The sequence below is a fragment of the Sphaeramia orbicularis genome, chromosome 15 (genome assembly GCF_902148855.1).
Source record: "Sphaeramia orbicularis chromosome 15, fSphaOr1.1, whole genome shotgun sequence".
NCBI lineage: Eukaryota > Metazoa > Chordata > Actinopteri > Kurtiformes > Apogonidae > Sphaeramia > Sphaeramia orbicularis.
The window spans coordinates 11,916,883-11,935,747 of record NC_043971.1 but is presented as its reverse complement, the minus strand read 5'-3'; the positions used below and the strand labels follow the sequence as shown (position 1 = coordinate 11,935,747).

General features: G+C 40.5%; 1 protein-coding gene across 1 annotated transcript; it reads right to left on the bottom strand.

The window, feature by feature from the left end:
* Nucleotides 1-1,934: 1,934 nt before the first annotated feature.
* socs5b (suppressor of cytokine signaling 5b) lies at nt 1,935-17,188 on the bottom strand. Its single transcript, XM_030155655.1, has 2 exons — nt 16,878-17,188; nt 1,935-9,837 (listed from the first exon to the last, which is right to left on the bottom strand). The coding sequence occupies exon 2, from the start codon at nt 9,816-9,818 to the stop codon at nt 8,133-8,135; it is 1,686 nt and encodes a 561-aa protein (XP_030011515.1). The 5' UTR covers nt 9,819-9,837; nt 16,878-17,188; the 3' UTR covers nt 1,935-8,132.
* Between the last annotated feature and the right edge of the window lie 1,677 nt (nt 17,189-18,865).

Genomic DNA, 18,865 nt, shown 5'->3' with positions numbered 1-18,865 from the left:
TCACAAATTCATCCCATGGGCCAGATTGGACCCTTTGACAAGCTGGTTTTGGCCCACGGACCGTATGTTTTCCACCTGTGTTTTATGTAACAGGGTCAATTATTTAACAGCAATGTGGGTATGTAGAGGAAATTGTGTATTGTTACAATTACACAAAATCTGTTCATTTTATTTTCAATTCTTTTGGTTAATACCTGACATTATGAGCCTCGTAGTCAGTAAGTGGAACTTTTAATTTGAGTCTGTTCCCCAATGAGCAATTTACAGTGTGACACTGTGCGATATAAGCAGAGTTTTTGTGCCTTTACCTCTTCCCTTTTGTTCTGGATTTTCGTGGGAGAGGTAAACAGCTGTGCAGTTGATGAAAATTTTTGGTTTAGCCTTTGCTAATTTCATTTTTTAAATGAACTGGCTAGTTCAAGCTGTATGAGGTGCTTATAATGTGCTGAAACACATTTCTGTATTATTACCTCCGCCAAGGAGGTTATGTTTTTGCCAGGGTTTGTTTTGTTTGTTTGTCTGTCTGTTTGTTTGTCTGTCCGTTAGTGTGCAACATAACTCAAAAAGTTATGGACAGATTTGGATGAAATTTTCAGGGTCTGTTGGAAATGGGATGAGGAAGAAATTTTGGTGGTGATCGGGGGTGGGGGGGCCCACGGGGGGGGGCCACTGATCGTTATTGTGCAATATAACTCAAAAAGTTATGGACAGATTTGGATGAAATTTTCAGGGTTTGTTGGAAATGGGATAAGGAAGAAATGATAAAATTTTGGTGGTGATCGGGGGTGGGGGGGGCCCACGGGGGGGGGGCCACTGATCAGCCTTGGCGGAGGTCTGCGCTCTCCGAGTGCTTCTAGTTTTGGTTTGTGTAGGAGCTTGTTTTACGGGGGTCACTGACCAGAGGTGCTTGTGTTTTATGTCACTTCTGTCAGGTATGTTGTATTTTGTTTTAATCATTTAATGCACAGGTGTGAAACATGCAGCCCGGGGGCCAAATCCGGCCCGCCAAAGGGTCCAATCCCGCCCACGGGATGACTTTGTGAAATGCAAAATTTACACTGAAGAGATTAACAATCAGTGGTGTCAAAATCATTTTAATTCATATTCCACATACAGTTCAATTAGATTTCAAGTGAGTCAGAACAAGTAAAATATTATCAGAATAACCTATAAATAATGACAACTCCAAATGTTCTCTTTTTCTTGGTGTAAAAACATAAAATTACATGAAAATGTTTACATTACCAAATGATACTTTTACAAAAAATGTGAATAACCTAACAAATATGAACAAACGGAAATGTCTTAAGAAAAGTAAATGCAATTTTACCAATATTCTGCCTGTTACTAAATGTTTTGTGTGATTGTAATGCACATGTGTAAATGATAAACTGATAAAACGAGGCAGAATATTGTTAAAATTGCACTTGTTTTTCTTAAAATAATTCAAGTTGTTCATGTTATTTAGATTTTTAAAGAAACTTTGTAGATGTAAACCTGATCATTATAGAACTTCACTTTTTTCACTTATTATTTTACTGGTGTGACCCACTTGAGATCAAATTGGGCTGAATGTGGCCCCTGAAAGAAAATGAGTTTGACACCCCTGATTTAATGTATTCCCTTTTGTTCTGGATTTCTGTGGGAGAGGAGCTTGTTTTACGGGGGTCGCTGACCGGAGGTTTTTGTGTTTTATGTCATTTTGTCAGCAACGACAAATCAATAAACGGAGACCGCCTCCAAAGTCGTACGTGCAGATCTCGTCCTTAAAAAACAACGCAGAGTCCGACACCACCGGTTACATTTAGATCTGCAATTTTGTTTCACAACTGGTGTAATGACAATAAAATTTATTCTATCTTTAGATTCCCAAAAAGTTTATATCTGGATGTTCTTGCATCAATATAAAAAAAGAAAACACACTCAGTATTATATCACGGGCCAGTGTAGATTACACTTAACAGTTTTATTTGGAATATTAAGACAATGAAGCATAAGCCAAGCACCAAGAGTGACAGCTACAAGTGTCGCATCATACGGCTCTTAAAAATGAACAGGTTATACTGGAAAACAACTGTTTTTTCCTTTGAACAGTGAAGCAGATACACAGAACAGACAGTGAAATGTGAACATGATTATGCCATATACACGCTCCAAATCCTACCTGACAGCAGAGGAGAGGGGGAGAAAAAAAAAAAAAAGAGGGAGAAAGAAAGAAAAAGAACAAGCGAGGAAAAAGCAGAAGAAAATGGGAACAGCGATATTCGTCTGACGACAGCTTGGTCAGCCTGTGGCAGTGGCTGCGGCCCTGGATTTAAAGGGCTTTTGTGATTGGTCAGAACGAATAAGGCATTCTGGGAACACGGCGGTGCTGCAGAGTGACAACCATTAGTTCCCATCATTGTCAAGTCCTGTTGCCTCGGCACCCACATCCACACAGCAACCAATGTGCACATACAGCATTAAAGTGACAGAGGATTGCAACCATTGTTACACTACACTCCATTGCATATTAGGGAGAAGTAATAATGAAAAATAATTATTCTTTTCATACATCTTTTTCTGTTTGCATATCGCACTTAACCCAGCTTTCTAAAATATATATGGGAAACATGAAAAAAGTTAAAATATCTTTTTTTAAAATTTGTCCTCTTGGAGCTAAAACCATGAGTCGTACCTAGGTGGGGTGTTGCTGTAGTATTATGGGATGTCTACTGTAGCGACAGCTCGTCTCATCCAGACCAGACCCAGTGGTTTCTTGCCACATTCGAGGCTCTTATAGTGCAGCTAAATAGTGTCATACTAATGACAATATTAGGTCAAAATCAAAAAAAAAAAAAAAAAATTTCACGGCATTTTCTTTTCTTAAGAACACAGAATATACATGTAAACACCCATCTTTGTTTAGTTTTTTTTTTTTCCTAATGAAGTCACACAGAAAGGTGATGGTGGTGGTGGTGCTGGCTAAATGTGGTCCATGTTTACACATCCCTGGTTTTGGGGGGGGTGGGGTTGTGAGTGTGTGTTAATACCTGGTGTCAGAAGAAGTGTGTGCAAATGTGTGTTCAAGACATTTAATGCACCACAGAAGAAAAAAAAAAAAAAAAAAGTCATTTCATCAGGCTCCTATTACATATATTCCATCATTCATCATACATACAATGTTTTTTCTTTCCTAATTCTAGGGGGTTATATGGCAAACATGTGCTACAGTTAATGTCAGATATTTCCCATGGGGAAAACTGGGTCGAGAGGGTCCTGGGGTGGGACTCTCCTTGCAACGGGCCTGCCTGAGAATAAAAGGGGAGGGGGCAGGGCAGAGGTATTGTTCATAGGAGTCACTGTCATCACCCCTCACAGTCCACTCTGCGTCCCCCCCCTCCCTCCGCTGGAACCCTCCATGTGGCTCTGTCCACGCACAAAAATACTCCCACGCAACACACGCGCACTCAAACGCACCAGAGTCTGCAGCATGGCGGAGGACGCGCCTCCATCGACACAACATACGACTGAAACTTTTCAGGACCGCCGGCGTTTTTTCTCTTTTTTTTTTTTCTCTCTTTTTTTTTTTCTCTTTTTAACACTCACACAAAGTCTCACCATTTTGAGCTACATACAGTGCTGTCCGGAAGTATTCAGACGGAGACATTTTCTGATGTTTGGTCTCTGCTGCAGCTGATTGGAAATGAAACATTGACTTTGGCGTCGACAGTGCTGACTCGAGACTTTAACGTGTCTTAAATATATGTATACTGGGCTAACTAAACACTCTTACATGCAGTCCTTGGGTTTTATGTTAACACCGGAGGACAATGTAACAGACGTTGCAACCTGACCTCAGTATGAACTGCTCAAGACCAGGCTGAAGGTAAATACTTCTAATAGTAGGGTATGAAGAGGTAAGTACTACAATTTCCACCTAGTAGGTATGACATCATAGACTGTACGTAAAGATGGACACCAGTTTTCCAGCTATGGAAAAGAGAAGTCATGGACACTATGTCTGCACAGTGGAGACAAGAGGATGTGACTAGTTTTATCCAACGTCTCCATAGTGACAGGCAATTACAGCTGTCAGTCAAGTAACTTATTAAACCCAGATGGCTCAGAAGCACCTGCCTACCCAAAAAAGCATGGATTTGGTGCATTTTAGTGTACTCCATAGAGACGACCCACTACATCTGTAGATATAAATAGTACAGGTTGACCATTAGTGGATTTTTAAAGGCTGATCAAAGTTTGGGGCAAGAAAAATCGGATAACTGATAATTCTGCCAATATTTCAATGACGGGAACTAATTTGAACTTTATTACAAACCGAAAACCCGGAACTAATCTGGATATCTGGACAAAAATTAGAAAGTTCTGAGTGCAACTTGTATATTTTGGTCTACAACTTTCCTTCAAACAAACAAACAAACAAACAAAAAAAATCAATAATTCCGGCTGAAAAGGCCAATATCAACCAAGGAAAAATTACAGCCGAGGCCATATTCTGCCAAAACCGTAGAGTTTGTATTAAAAAAAAAAAACTGTCTAAACCAACTGATTTCTAAAAGATGTCTTATTCTAAGGCAACGAAGAACAATAATTCTTCTTTTTATGTGCTTATACAGTAATGAAAGCAACCAGAAATATCACATTGCATTTCTGCAGTTAGATCCAGACATTAAATTTGACACCAGCATTTTATTTATTTTTCACTGCACTTGTTATGAGCTTCATTCACCAGTAGCCGGTATCAACCCCTATAATGGCTTCATTATTGTCCATCTTTACATACAGTCTTTTGTCTTTTAAATAAACCCTTCAACTGTCAGTTTTGACGCAAAGAGCTGGAGCAAAGAGTCAACACAACAAAAATAATGTCATCAGTGTCTTAATACTTGCAGACTGCACTGTAAAACACTATACCCAGTAAAGTGCTATTTACTACAAATCCCTTGCCCTCTGTGCAGACACGCTGTTACCACAACAGGAAGCCAAGGGCACCCAGTGAGCCTTAATTGTAACTTATGATAGGGTTGGATACAGGGTATGGCAGGACAACTTCGGTCCACTCTACATCCCAACCCCCTCCACCAGTGGGGAGGTGGAGAGAAAGCAAGGTGGGCAGCAGTAAACAAAAAAGGCCTCCCTCCATCCATCACAAGGCAACACAGAGCGGCCCTTCTAGTACCCAGTAGATTCATGTCCCTACATGGTAAAATTAGCCTGTGATTAGAGACTGCGAGTGGGGTGGGGCACCGTAAGGAGTCTGATGCTACTGCAGGGGTTGAGCGTGGTTAGACAGGTGGCAGTGTGGGGTTTCAACCGGATATCGAGTTGTTCTTTGACAGTGTGAATACTAAAAGTCCTGAAATATAAAAAAGTGCACATGCAAGCGGCTTCCTGACTGCATCTCTAACGCATGTAGCCGACTGACATGAAGTATTTAAGCTTTCTGAGAACAAAGTTAAAGTTCGGGAGGCAGTAGAAACGGTTTAATTCAACGCAATGTGATGTAAGAACGGATCATTTTAAAATGCAGAAGAGAAACTGGTTTGTGGAAGAAACAGATCTACTGCCTGCATCTAAAAAGCCTCATTTCCTGCCCGACAAATGAGAGGATACAGTTATGGTTACGCAGAGGGAAGAGTCCAGCTTCACATTTTAAGAGTATGTGTGAACCTGATCAGGCCAGGTTTGCAGCCGAAGCCTTATATACTGCTATAATGAAAAACGGGTCAGTCATTTGTGAAGCTTAGAACGCCATTGAACACAGCATTGAGCATAAGTTCATACATTTAGCTGTGTACTAGAGCTTTGGTCACAGATATCCAGGGACAACAAACACATTAATACTTGTTCATGATTAATCCTCATTGATCTGAGGAGAATTTAACCATCCTTCAATGCATATACGGGATGATTAGACAGATATATACAGACTGAAATGTGAACCAGTCTGAGAACTTTCGGTGAACCTTTCCAGTGATCATGATCTCATGCATATTTTAGTTTTAATTCTTTAGTTTTGCTCTCATCCACACTACTTCCCACCTATGTTATAAAGTTCTTTCTAAATGCCTTAAGGGAACCCCTTTGCTTGTCCCCACCTATCTCATCCTCTGGATACATTATGTCTTAAAAAGCCAGTAACGTATACAAATCACTGCTGATGCATTAAATGACCCAAGTTAGCCCAACACTGTGTGCACGGCTGCTTTAGTCATTGTCATCAGAAAATAAATTACTCAGATTAAGATGCTCAAGATAAAGACTTCACCTTCTTTTCCTCTTTTTAGAACCTGTTTGTCAAGATACTATACAAAAGAGGATTGAAATATGCTACAGTAGGGCTGGCATTGGACCCATTAAAATATCATAATAATAACTTGTTTAAAACTACCACAAAAGCCTTAAAGAGGCAAAAGAGACTAATGCATGCATTAGTGAGTGAGAACAGATGTACATGTAACTATTGTACAAATAATTTCCAAAAATGTTATAGCTTAATCAACATAGCACCACTCAAACATTATCAATTACAAAAATCAGGGAGCTTACAGCTCATACATCACTATATTATTCTCCATAGTTCCATTCCATGGCATCTTTTGTCAAGTTTAAGCACCTCATTCTGTAGGTGTGGTCTAAAGAGCAAATGGGACAAGACAAATGGTTCTCTAAAAGGCACGTGTTTATTCTCTAACCGGTTTTATCCTATGTCACAACTAAATTTGCTCAGATTCTGTTACTAACATGTGCCGACCTCTGAGACTATAAATGCACAAAGGCAGTGAGGGAACTCGTGTGGTTGAGATCTGATAAAGTGGAGAACATCAACTCAAAAGAAAAGGTTAAATTACCTCTTTCCTGTTGGTCACACAGTGCTCTTCATTTTGCCACATCGTAAAATGCTTTAACAAATAAATAAACGTTTAACTGGTACTGCAGATTTATTGTACTATCCTGTTAAATATCCATGCCACTTTTCATTTCTGGGGGCCTCTCTGTCCTTGTTAAAAGTGCCAGTGGGAAAATTCTTATGTTTAAAAGGTACATGGGTATTTTGACTTTTCATTGATTGTCTTCATCTGTCACTTGTCACATGTGCCTGAAATTCCTCACTGCAAATAACCACTTTGGATACACAGAGGTTTCTGTGTGTCACCCAAAGATGCTCACTTGAGGAAGCAGGTGTAAAATAACACTATAATGCCATTAGACAATTCAATAAAGACACCAGCGAGCTCGAGTTTAAGTGCCTGTGGCGAGTGAAGAATGGACCGACAGCTTTAACAACTGTAACAATGGCAAGAATTGTCAGAGTGCTTCCTTACAATCTGTCCCACCGGTTTTCTAAAGCAAAGTCACACAGTTGAAAAGATTAGCTTGCTCTAAGTAGGACACCACAGGCCGATTCATTATTCATCACTATTTAAAGAGGAACTAGTGTTTTCAGAGGACTAATCTATAGTCCTAAATAAAAAGCATTTCCTTTCCCTGGTCTGATGCATTGTCCTGAACTCTGTGGACCCTATCGGAACTGGTCATAGCTGCATGCATAGAGGGGGCAAAGGATGTGCCTTATGTAGCTCTATCATTGGGTCTGCAGTGTAATAATAGCACCTCCTGATGCCCTCTTAACCCACACACCTTGAACCCCCTTTTGGGAAGATGCTCCACTAGATGAAAGCTAATTAAGGAAAAAAAAAAACAATGGAGAAAGCACAAAGTGTACTGTACAACATAGCCACGAGGGTCTAAATAGCAATTTGGGATGAAAAGGGGAGGCATGCAGGCAGGTCTACAGGCAGGGTGATGTTGTGGGTTCAGGCAGACATGTAGCACAAAGCGAAAGAGAAATAACACAAAGTGCTGATATTTGTGCCTTCCCTCCCTTTCAAAGAAAACCTGTTCAGCACAGAAACATGTGCTTGCCAGACAGCGTTATACTGAATATAATCATATGTATTTTCTGTGATGTAAGTAATAACTAAAACAAAGATTAGAATGAATCTTGTATAGCTTGTTACATTTAAATTCCCACCAAAGAGAGCCATATCAGTATCTCATTGGATGATTAGGATTTTCTCAAGTTCTATAATTCTCCTGCAGTGTGTGTACAGGCAGTAGAGAGACCCGCCCTATTTGACTTTGAGTGGCGGCTCCCTCTCCAGCCAGCGAACTCGTACTTTCTGTTTATAATGATACTCCTTAAGGAAGTCCTGCAGGGCAGGCGGCAGCGGCAGAGAGCCTATACCATCATAAGTGGTCCAGCGGCAGATGGCGGCTCGAGCCAGGTGCTGTAGACCAAAGGGAAAGGTCCGATGGAGAGGGGCTGTGAGCAGCGGTTCAAAAAACATGCAGGCGCTAGGGTCCTTGTAATGCTCCAGCAGTCCTGTGACAGTGGAAGAGTGGAAAACACAAGGATCGTGGGCATCAAAGCTAAAGTTGTGGTTCCACTGCTCAATACGGGCGTGCAGAGAGCGGTTGTAACGTCGGAAGCTAACAGAGAAGAGGTAGTCCTCCTGGGCAGAGTCACGCAGCAGGAAAGTGCCCTCCGGCCGTCCATCCAGCAGCGCCTCAGCCTCATAGCGGTCCATCACGCCCCAGTAGCAGGGCAGAGCTGTGATCTGCAACAGGTCTGGCACCAGGCAGTGGATATAGTCTATCTGTGTGTGAACCTTCCAGGGGCCGGGCTGCTGTCGGCTCAAGTGACCATCCCCTGAGGCGTGCCTCTGTTTGGGCCTCCGGGCCTGCAGACAGAGGGTGGTTGAATCCTCCTCAGAGTCACAGTCCTGGGCAGATGCAGCAGCTCCCAACACCTGCCCGCAGGCCCCCGATGACCCTGCAGAGCTGCAAGTCCCCGAGGATCGGCCCTCCCCAGAGGCCTCCCCCATGCCAGGAGCCATCTTTGGTCCCAGTTTGTAGAGAGAGGAGCCTGGCACTGAAGCCTCCAGGGTGTGGATCTGTGCGTTAGGTGGTGGGTCCACACCTTCCTCTATGCTAAGCCTGCGCCGCTCCCGCAAACGTTCCTCCTCATCTTCAGGAGAGGGGTGGGCCGGGTCAAAGGCGTCGAGCAGGGCGGTGGAGGAATGCGGGCTAACAGGTGCTGTGTGTTGCTTGATCAGGTGCCACTTGTGAGCCAGATCTGACCCTGGAGGGAAGGGGCACGTCTCCAGCATCAGTTCTGTCAGGTGGATCTTACGTTTGGATGTGATTGGGTTCTTAGATGACCGGGAGCGTCTGTGAGTGGGCAAAGGTAAGCATAAACCTACTGTGTCACTAAGTCGCTGACGAAGAGATCGGGAATTCAGACTCCGTCCTCCAGCAACAGAGTCACTCATCTCCTGGATGGAGCTGACTCCGTAACGCCTGTCCCTCCGGTTCCCACTCCCCCGTAAGCGCCCGGACCGCCTGTCTGCCTCCAAAGAGCTCTGGGTTTTGGTGGAACATGAGTGTTTTTTCTTTCCGCCCCAAGGAGCATGACGAGAATAAGAGTCTCTTCGTGCAAGGGGAACACCCCCTGACCCCCCACGCACATCCTCAGTTTCCTTATCGATAGTGATTTCAACTATCTGAGGGATGTCTGACACGCAGTTGTGATGGCGTCGTCCTGCTGTTACCACGGGTACTGGCAGGAGGCTCCGAGATGGACTGGAGGCCCCCGATGTCTGAGGCTCACCTGAGCTGCCTCCTGTTCCTAGATCCACCACACAGTGGACGGCATCTGCCTCAACCCTGCTTTCACCGGGTCCCGGACTGCTGTTGTGAAAGAGTGTTTGGCATTTGCTCTTCAGGTTGCTCCACATGTTGCCCACTTTCTTCATTAATAGGAGCCCCTGGGACCTGGAAACGGCAGAGGAAAAAAACGAATGAAGTTACATACAGGTGGAGAAATTTTGCAACAGCAGTGACACTTACATTTAACACTGGATACAGGCTGCATAAAGAATGTTCTACATTTAAATTCCCCAGACTACTGTGTATCTAGTAATTAGACATGGTGTGAGTATAACGGGGCCAAAGTGTCTGAGAGGTGGATGAGCTTGAGTAGTTGGAACAGCAGAGTTAGGAGTTGCCAGGCAGACGTGCAGGGACACAAGGCCACAGCTATAAATGAACTGAGTATCTGCTCACAGCTGATCTGCTGGTATGTACTGTATTACAGAGCCAGTCTAGACCTGACCAAAAACCTTCCCCGTAACAGCAGCAGACAGGGCACATGTATATGCACATACACACTTACACAGCCTAGCCTGTTGATTTATCACTGAATGACAATTTGACATGTATTTGGAACGGTAGCACCAATCAGGTGCAGATTTTACCTAGAGCCAAGCCAATGCAGGTAGGTGGTTTGCCAAATACAAAACATTCAATGACTCCATTTAACATTTCCACAGATTCTGGAGTGCAGGTTTGACCCTAATGACATCAATTTAGTTGTGGAAAGTGAAGAACAGATGAACGGATGTTGGTGACTAATACAAATAAGTGCAGCCAGAAGTTAACTGAAAATTTTCCCAAAACGCCCCAACACATAAATGTCTGGACAGGTAAACAGCTTGATAAATTTGCAAATTTGGTGCCAATAATGACTTCTTACACACTGTTACTCACGTATTGCTCAAAGAATTTATACTCAAAGCCTAATCTAAAAGGAATTGTATCAACAAACTACAATTATATGCTGCGTTGCAGAAAATCAAAATTCTTAACACTGCTTGACATTAACTCTGTGTACAACAGGCACACATTATTATGTTAGTTATCTGTAGCTGCCACCTTTCCTGAGAACTAAGCCTTTTCTGTCCACTTTAAAATACACTGAGAAGCAGTAATGAAGGTATTCTGAGTATGCCACACTGAAGAAAAATTTATTGACCATCTCCCCAAAACTGAATTACTAAAAAATTAAATATAAAATAAAAATCAAATAAAAAGTCACATCTGAAGTATCAAATATCACAATAACAACCCAAGTAATGGAACAATTACAAGACCGTGGGAGAACGTGACAGAGGCTGATTAAATGTAAAGAAAGTACATAAGACCTTGTGATCTAACAGAGAACCACTGATATTAATGTGCTGATGGGTCTAAAATGTTATGGTATTAGTGCCGATTACACAGCCAGTTGAGAAAAATATGAATAAAAATAATTAATCCATAATTTAGTTCGATATAGTAGTCATATTTTTCACTAAAGCTGCATAATTAATCAAATCACAATTCCCTATACAATTATATATTCACAAAAGAAAAAAAGATGGAGTGTGTCAATATTTTGCACTGAGTTGAACATGTGAAACATTCTTTGGATTAGTAATGCAAAGTTCAGTCTGTATGTTCGAGCAGAAAAAAAGAAATGTATCTGTCGTGTGCATTAAAGAGTCAATCTGCAATATTGTCAATAATATAATAATAAATAATAATATTAACAACTGCGCTATGTCTTTTACTACAAACTGTGCAACCCTATCATCTAACAAGTATAACATTTAAAATAAAGCTATATGACATAAGGGGAATTTCTCCCGTATTGATAAAAATATCATGAATTTGCACAGTCAGCTTTAAAAGACAAAGGTTCTGCTATATACAGAAAAACCCACTGGTCTTCAGCACAGCAGATTAGGATGATTTACTGAAGGAAGTTCCAAGGCTATCACTAACCCAACTCTATACATCTGTCAGAATCCATCCAGACTCATCTTATTGATCTGCTTTGTACTTAGAAGAGGCAGCAAATGCTTTCCACTTTTTCATTTGGAGTCTACAGTGGACAGACCTACGACAGAACTTGAAGTGAAAACAATATCTATATCCTATCACATGCATTATCAGATATGACCCAACTTATTCACTTCATATATGGCTCTGTGTTCATAATATATAGTCATTATTCTCTCGGTGGGTATTTTCAGGGCAAAAATCTGCATAAAATGAACTGAATTGGTTAACATAAACCAAACAATATTTTAATACCGTAGCAAACCTTTTCTAAACACTGCACACTATGCATTCACGTTTTCAGTGAGAAAATTATTTTAGAGATTCCATTATCGTACATATGATATAAACACATAAACACTGGCCTATTATATCAGTTTCTTCTTTTATATCACTGCTTAAGGCTTATTTTTATGTAAACGTTTAATCAAACCTTTTAGGCTTATTTTTTAATAACTATAGACATCATACTTTATTCTTTACATTTAACTGTAGTCTTGCACTGTTCTATTTTGACTTTTAACGTATCCAGTTTTTTTTTTTTTTTTTTTAATTCTGTTAATTCCTTATGCCTGCCTTTATTCATACATGTGGCTGATGGTTGTATTTTAGGTGTCTGTCATAAGGCACTTTAACACTGTTTTTGGTGCTATACAAGTACATTTTATGATTAAAATCAACACCAACAGACCAAGGTGATGGTAAAACACAACTGCTCCATAATAAACTAAACAATACCACTAAAATCAATACCACTCTAAAGAAATATTCCTTCTTCTTATAGCTCATAACCTGACATGTTACTATAGCCTCGTATAACCTATACACACTGATGTCTGGCATACAACAGATGTGTAGTTGATCTAAAGGAGTGTAAATATAAATAGGACAGAGAAAACACACTCACTCATTGTGTCAGGCAAGGTCTTGTGTCTAGGAGTGAAAAAAGTTCATCTCAACAACCACCAAAAAAAAACCTAGTGATACATTTGCTTGCAGCGCGGCTTCAGTTATACATGTATATTTATTTCTCCGTTTCAATTCAAAATAAATAATTTGGTCAATTTCTTTTAAAATCCTTTGCATCCACACTACAAAAGCTTATGAATCATGTTTTTTATCATTGCAGTGAAACATATCTTCTCCATTTGTCTAGCCAATTAGATGTTAGTAAGCAAAAAATGCAAAACAAGGGTCTCAATTTCTCATATTTTTCAGGAGCAGACAGTATTCCCAGTACCTGACAATCCAACTGTGCGTGCCAAAATGAAAATGCTGATGTACAAACTCAAATTGTCAGATCACACCCTGCTGTCTTCTGTCCAAGCGAAACTGGAATTGTGAGGTGCGTTTTATCAGCTAAATCTAGAAAGGCTGAATTTTCCATTGGAGTAGGCATTTTACTCTTCAGCTTGATAATCACTTCAAAGATACAAACAATGAGAAGTTCCAGCTAACAGAACAGTCAACAAAGGGCTGAGCTGAACTTAAATGTAGGTGTCGAAATCTTAATAATTTACCCGTTCCAGATGGCAGTTATGGATGTTCTATAGACTAACAAATGCAGACTGATTTACATAAGACTTACACACTAAACAAACAGACACAGATCCAACCAATTAGATCACCTCCTGGTAAACTCAACAAATAGGAGGGAGGACAGGAGCTCACACTAGTAAATACTGACTAAATATTGTATATATTTACCATATATCTACTATATATTACTTTGACTGTTAAAGTCAAACCTTGAAGACTAGCAAACTCCACTACAGTGTGCTACAATATCATTTATTATGCTTTACAAAGCAGAATCGATACATACATAACCAGAATGGCATACAGAATACATAAACCCACCAAAATTCTATTCAGTGGGTTCCTCTTTGGCCTGTGTCGTATCCTTCCACCTTATTTTCATGAAAATCTGTGTGGTTACTTTTGCACAATCCTGACAGTATTGAAAACATAATATACATGTTAGAGATATCATGACCTGGCCCTTCAAAATTTTACAAAATTACTTCTTCACTGGTGTTAGCTTAGTTTCACAGACTAAAGCAGTCGACAGTGACCGTATTTCAAAAAATGACAACTCATCAACCACATGCACACAAAACTGAACTGCAACATGTAAAACCAAATGATGGCAAACTGTTTAGTGGAAAAATATTGAATATTGATCAAGCAGTAACACATGGACACATTTCGTGTTCAACAGTCTATCATGCAAACAGAGTAATTTACATGCATGTATTATACATATTTGAGTATCAAATGAATAAAAAAAATTCTTACTTTCTGAAAGTTTCACTCAAATATCTGAATTATAAGTAACTTGAAAATTAAAAATTTGTATTTTTGTGGTAACACATGGACAGAGCCTTTTCAACAACTCACAAATGTTCGAACTCATTAATATCAATAATATTCACAAAAAAATGAAAATCTAATACTTGAAACTTAATCATCTATATAATCAACCGACTGAATAAATTTTCACATTTTTTAGATATAACTTTTAGTGTCATATTTGAGCTATGGCTATGGTGCAAAAAGTACAATCAATCAAATCAGTTGTAACTTTTTTCCACAAGTGGTATTTTAAAAAGGATAATAATCCCATGTAATAGAGATCTTTAGCTAAAAAATGAGCCCACTTGATAAAAGATGTGTGCAAAGTTACTTTTTCATGTTGATGTTCACTTTTGCTTGATCAGACCCTGAGTGGTTTTCTAGTTCTGCTGCACAAATAATACGACAAAGGGTATGACATCAACACATGACAGACAACAGTGAAAGGTATCACTCCAACACAAAAATGATGAACTGCTACAAGTTACGCTCCTCAAACTCCATGACGACAGACAGCTCTACTACAACACCCTAAGCCTACATCATATCCTGAGGGGGAAATGTACAACAGAATTAAGCTTCTCTTTAATTCTATTCATTTAAGCAATGCTGTCACCTTAAACAGTGTACTCACATTTTTTTACACCATGTAACACCTCAAAATACCTGTCTCATCAACTACCACCATTATGAGGTCATAGGGAGCAAATTTATTGGTAAGATTCATTCTTGCTGACTGCTGTGAGCTTCAACTTGCCAAGATGTAATTCTAGAACTACAATAACATTAACACAATAATGATATTGTGTATTTGGTGACATATTTGGTAAAGTAGATGTGAATCAAGGACCTGAACTATTTCATTTAATCACACTCATACCAGGATGTTTTCATGGATTCATCACTAATCACTGCACTGTGGCCTGAACAAAACTAACCATTTACTTGTACTGTTGTGTACCGTTTACTGCCAGCAGGTGCTGTGGAGTCATCACTGCTATAATAGCTACTTGCATTTGAGCATCGTCGTCCTATTTAGTTTCTACAGGGCAGCTCAAAAAAATTTTCATCTGATCCACACCCCTCTCTTAGTAGTTCTCATTTGGACCCACAATTGCAGTGTTTTTTAATTGTTTTAGATCAGCATTTGTAGAAAAGTTGTAGATATACTAATTCTTGAACCACAAATATTAAAAGATATTCCCTTTTCCATTATCTTAAAGTTAGCAATTTGTCCCTTGCAGCAACATGTAAGAATTTTCTAAACATATTTTGGAGATTCTTCAGGAAACATAAAAGCCCACAATGGTTTGTGTGCCATATTTTAACAACCATGGCTCTAGAAACTCAACTTCTTTAATACAACAATGCTATGGAATCTCATATTTGAGACATCTGGCTAGAACAGACTCTCCTCAGCAAAGTCAGGATTAATAATTTAAACAATGGCATCCAATATAATCCTCCCTGGCTGTGCCATTGATAACAATGGCCACACCAGTAGTGTGACCCAGTCTACACTCATTTAAAGCCGCCCAGAAAAAGAAATCGTTCTAGGCTAGTTCTGCTCTCCTCTCCGGCAGTTCAACACACCCATTCTCCTGGGATCACACTGATCTAAGTAAGGGCTGGAGAAAAGACAAGATTAAGGGAGGACGCCTTCTCTGCTCAGACCAGACCAGAGTTAATGAGATATTTGCACTGTCTCGCATTCTGAAAGATATGTGGGATGACAGCACGCCATACAGTGTCTGTAAATGATTGATACGACACATTTAATCTTCCAATCACTTAAAATTTCAACATATACTAAAACCTCAACTAGAACTTGCACATGCAAAGTATCCATATTAATTTGTGGTTGAAATAAATTTCAATACATGAAAGGATGTACACAAGCATCAGAACAGATTCAATCCACTTAGAAGCTAGAAATTTCTTTCAAAGAGCTTATGTTACTTCTCTACTATCCTGTCCTTGTGTTAACATTTTACCCCAGATATCACTTGAACACATCAGTCAGACTAAACATCACCTACCTAACATGAAATTAGATGAAAGCCATAACTAGCACTTAAGACATTCCGTTTGGAAGACACATTAGGTACCTTCAATTACTCTTCCAAAAAACTGTCTTCATCTGAATATTACTGATCTGCTCATTCACACTGATGGTAAAGAATACATTACATTCTACTCACGTTTGCTATCGTGAGAAAAAAAGGCTGAAACCACATGGGAGACATGCTTTACTAATTATACCGTTAACAGACATTTAACTGTTGAGGTAAACTTTAAAATAGCTGATAACTGGTGATGGCTTTAAGGCCTTTTGGCTTTGTGGAGGCCCCTCTTTGCCCAGGTTCCAGCCAAGTTAGCTTACCTGCTAACATCCAAAGCCAGTACCGCTACATGTAGCCTCAACCGTGAAGATAACGTTAGCTTATGGGCTAGTACATGCCAAAATGCCTACCAGTAAGATGTATTTTATTAACTTAACACAGATAAAATTAATCGTAACTTAATGTTAGCTTGTAACACATCTGTTTTAACCCGTTCTGGTTGTGAAACTGTCAAAAATGCTAAGTGGTATTCCCGAGAATGGGACTTTCTAGCGATTTAGCTAGCTCTGCCTAGCCATTCAACTAGCGGGGGTTAGTTAGCGTGTTAGCTTAGTGAAAAATCGACACAGAAAATTACACAATTAACTTAGCGGTCGTGAAATGCTTAAAGATGCTGAGTAGACAAACGTGACATGTGTGACAAGTAATGGTTTCTTTCTCGAATGCATGTCTTACCCTTGTGCCTCTTTCAAAGCCCTATTCAACAGCTCTCTTTGTCTGCAAAAAATGGCTATTAAGAGAAGTCAGGCATAGATCCCCCTTGCGGACCACGGCGTCGGATGAAAGCACTAAACGTTCGCGGGTACTTGACGGTATCATCCCGGTGGTTTTAAAAATAATCGTTTAATAACACTCAGGTTCTTTTAAAAACTAAATCGCCGTTTAAATGCGACGAAAGCCCGTTCTCCGTCATGGTGGGGGTCTTCCTTTTCTCTCCCGTGGTCGCTGCTGCCTGTAGCAGCCAATATGACGGCGGTCTCCGCAGACGGAGCCGGAGAGGCGGACGGCGTCACGGCAGGGGGAGCGACTGACGGCGGCCCGGTCCAATGGAGGACCGGGAAAGGACGGCCACTTCCGACGCCACGCGCGGATAGGGATTACCCCGGAGCTGGATCCCGGTGATAGGCGGCTGCAGGCTCCAATGAACTGGGAGAGATGGACGGGTCTGTCCGCTGGCAGCGACTTGGAAACGTGGAGGTGAAGTGATGCTGGTGTTTGAGAGGAGGGAGGCCAGAAGACTGATGTCATCCAGGTGAGAGGAGGGAGACACACACACACACACACACACACGCACACACACACATTATACACACACACATTACACACATTACACACACACTTACACACACACATTATACACACACACACACACATTACACACACACACACATTATACACACACACACATTACACACACACACACACATTATACACACACACATACACACTGAACACAAGTACTGACATCACACTGAGAAAATACTGCAATACAGGCTAAAGCTCTGTGTTGAGAGTATAAGCATCATCAGCAAAATATACATAAAATCTAAAGCTTTCACTGTACAGTTAAATCAGTGTTTTTCAACCTTGGGGTCGGGACCCTACATGGGGTCGCCTGGAATTCAAATGGGGTCGCCTGAAATTTCTTGTAATTGCTAAAAAATTACAAAAAAACCCTTATTAATAAAACGTATATGGTGAGTTGAGAGAGACAATCCAAACACATAAGAGACATGACAAACTGTGAGTCTGAAACTGAAGCACTGTGCAGTGGCAATTTCTCATAGACTGAAAGGGAAGATTGGCTTCCCCTAAAATTATGAAAATTAAATGGTTAAATATGTATGGTTATGTTGACATTTCATTGACTACAAATGTGTTAGAACACGTTCATCTCAAAGACGAGTTCGTTCAGAATCAGCTTTATCACAAATCAATGGACTCGATGTTGTTCACTTCTCATACATTCCCGTGTCTCTGTTTTCTCATTCGATCTCTGCTCAGTGCATTTGCCCATAGACACTCAGCGTCCATGCACTTCAACGGGACTGAGTGGAGCAGTTTTTTTCATTGCCTCAAAACTGGACGGTAATTGCATAAATGCCATGATGTTGTCCCGCCCCCAGACGCCGGGCATGTCTGGGGGTGAATGGAGCTGTGGGCGGAGCTTAGCTGGGCTGGACACCAGGCTTCCACGTGCTGATTGGAGGATCAGTCAAAAGGCTGAATCCCATTTGATTGACAGCTATTTTGAGATCTACTCCTTCACTGACGCAGTTCAGTTTAACACTGTCGCACATTCTGCTGTGAAATTGAGAGAGAAGCCACTACGAAATTACTCGTTCATTTCTTGCACTGTAAATAAAACACACTCATTGTACTTCCTTGTTTCAATTTAACATAATTTCAATGTTTTCTTGTTTACTTGGTACGATAAGGTCACTAAACATTTTCTTGAAAAGGAACGGAGGGACGAATTTATGTTTAAATAACTTGACTTTTTTTTTTTGATGTAAGCCGACAATGAGCTTCCCCTCTCTGAAAGACGAGCAGTCGCCACTGGCACTGTGGTACTGTTTATCTGTCAAATGTTCATTGTGGTCGGTTTCAGATGCTGCAGCTCTTTCATAATTCATAGTTTGAGTTCTTGTTTGTTCAGTATT

What these genes read in the sequence shown, in the direction of transcription:
- socs5b (XM_030155655.1), bottom strand. Translation starts at nt 9,818, where the DNA reads ATGAAGAAAGTGGGCAACATGTGGAGCAACCTGAAGAGCAAATGCCAA.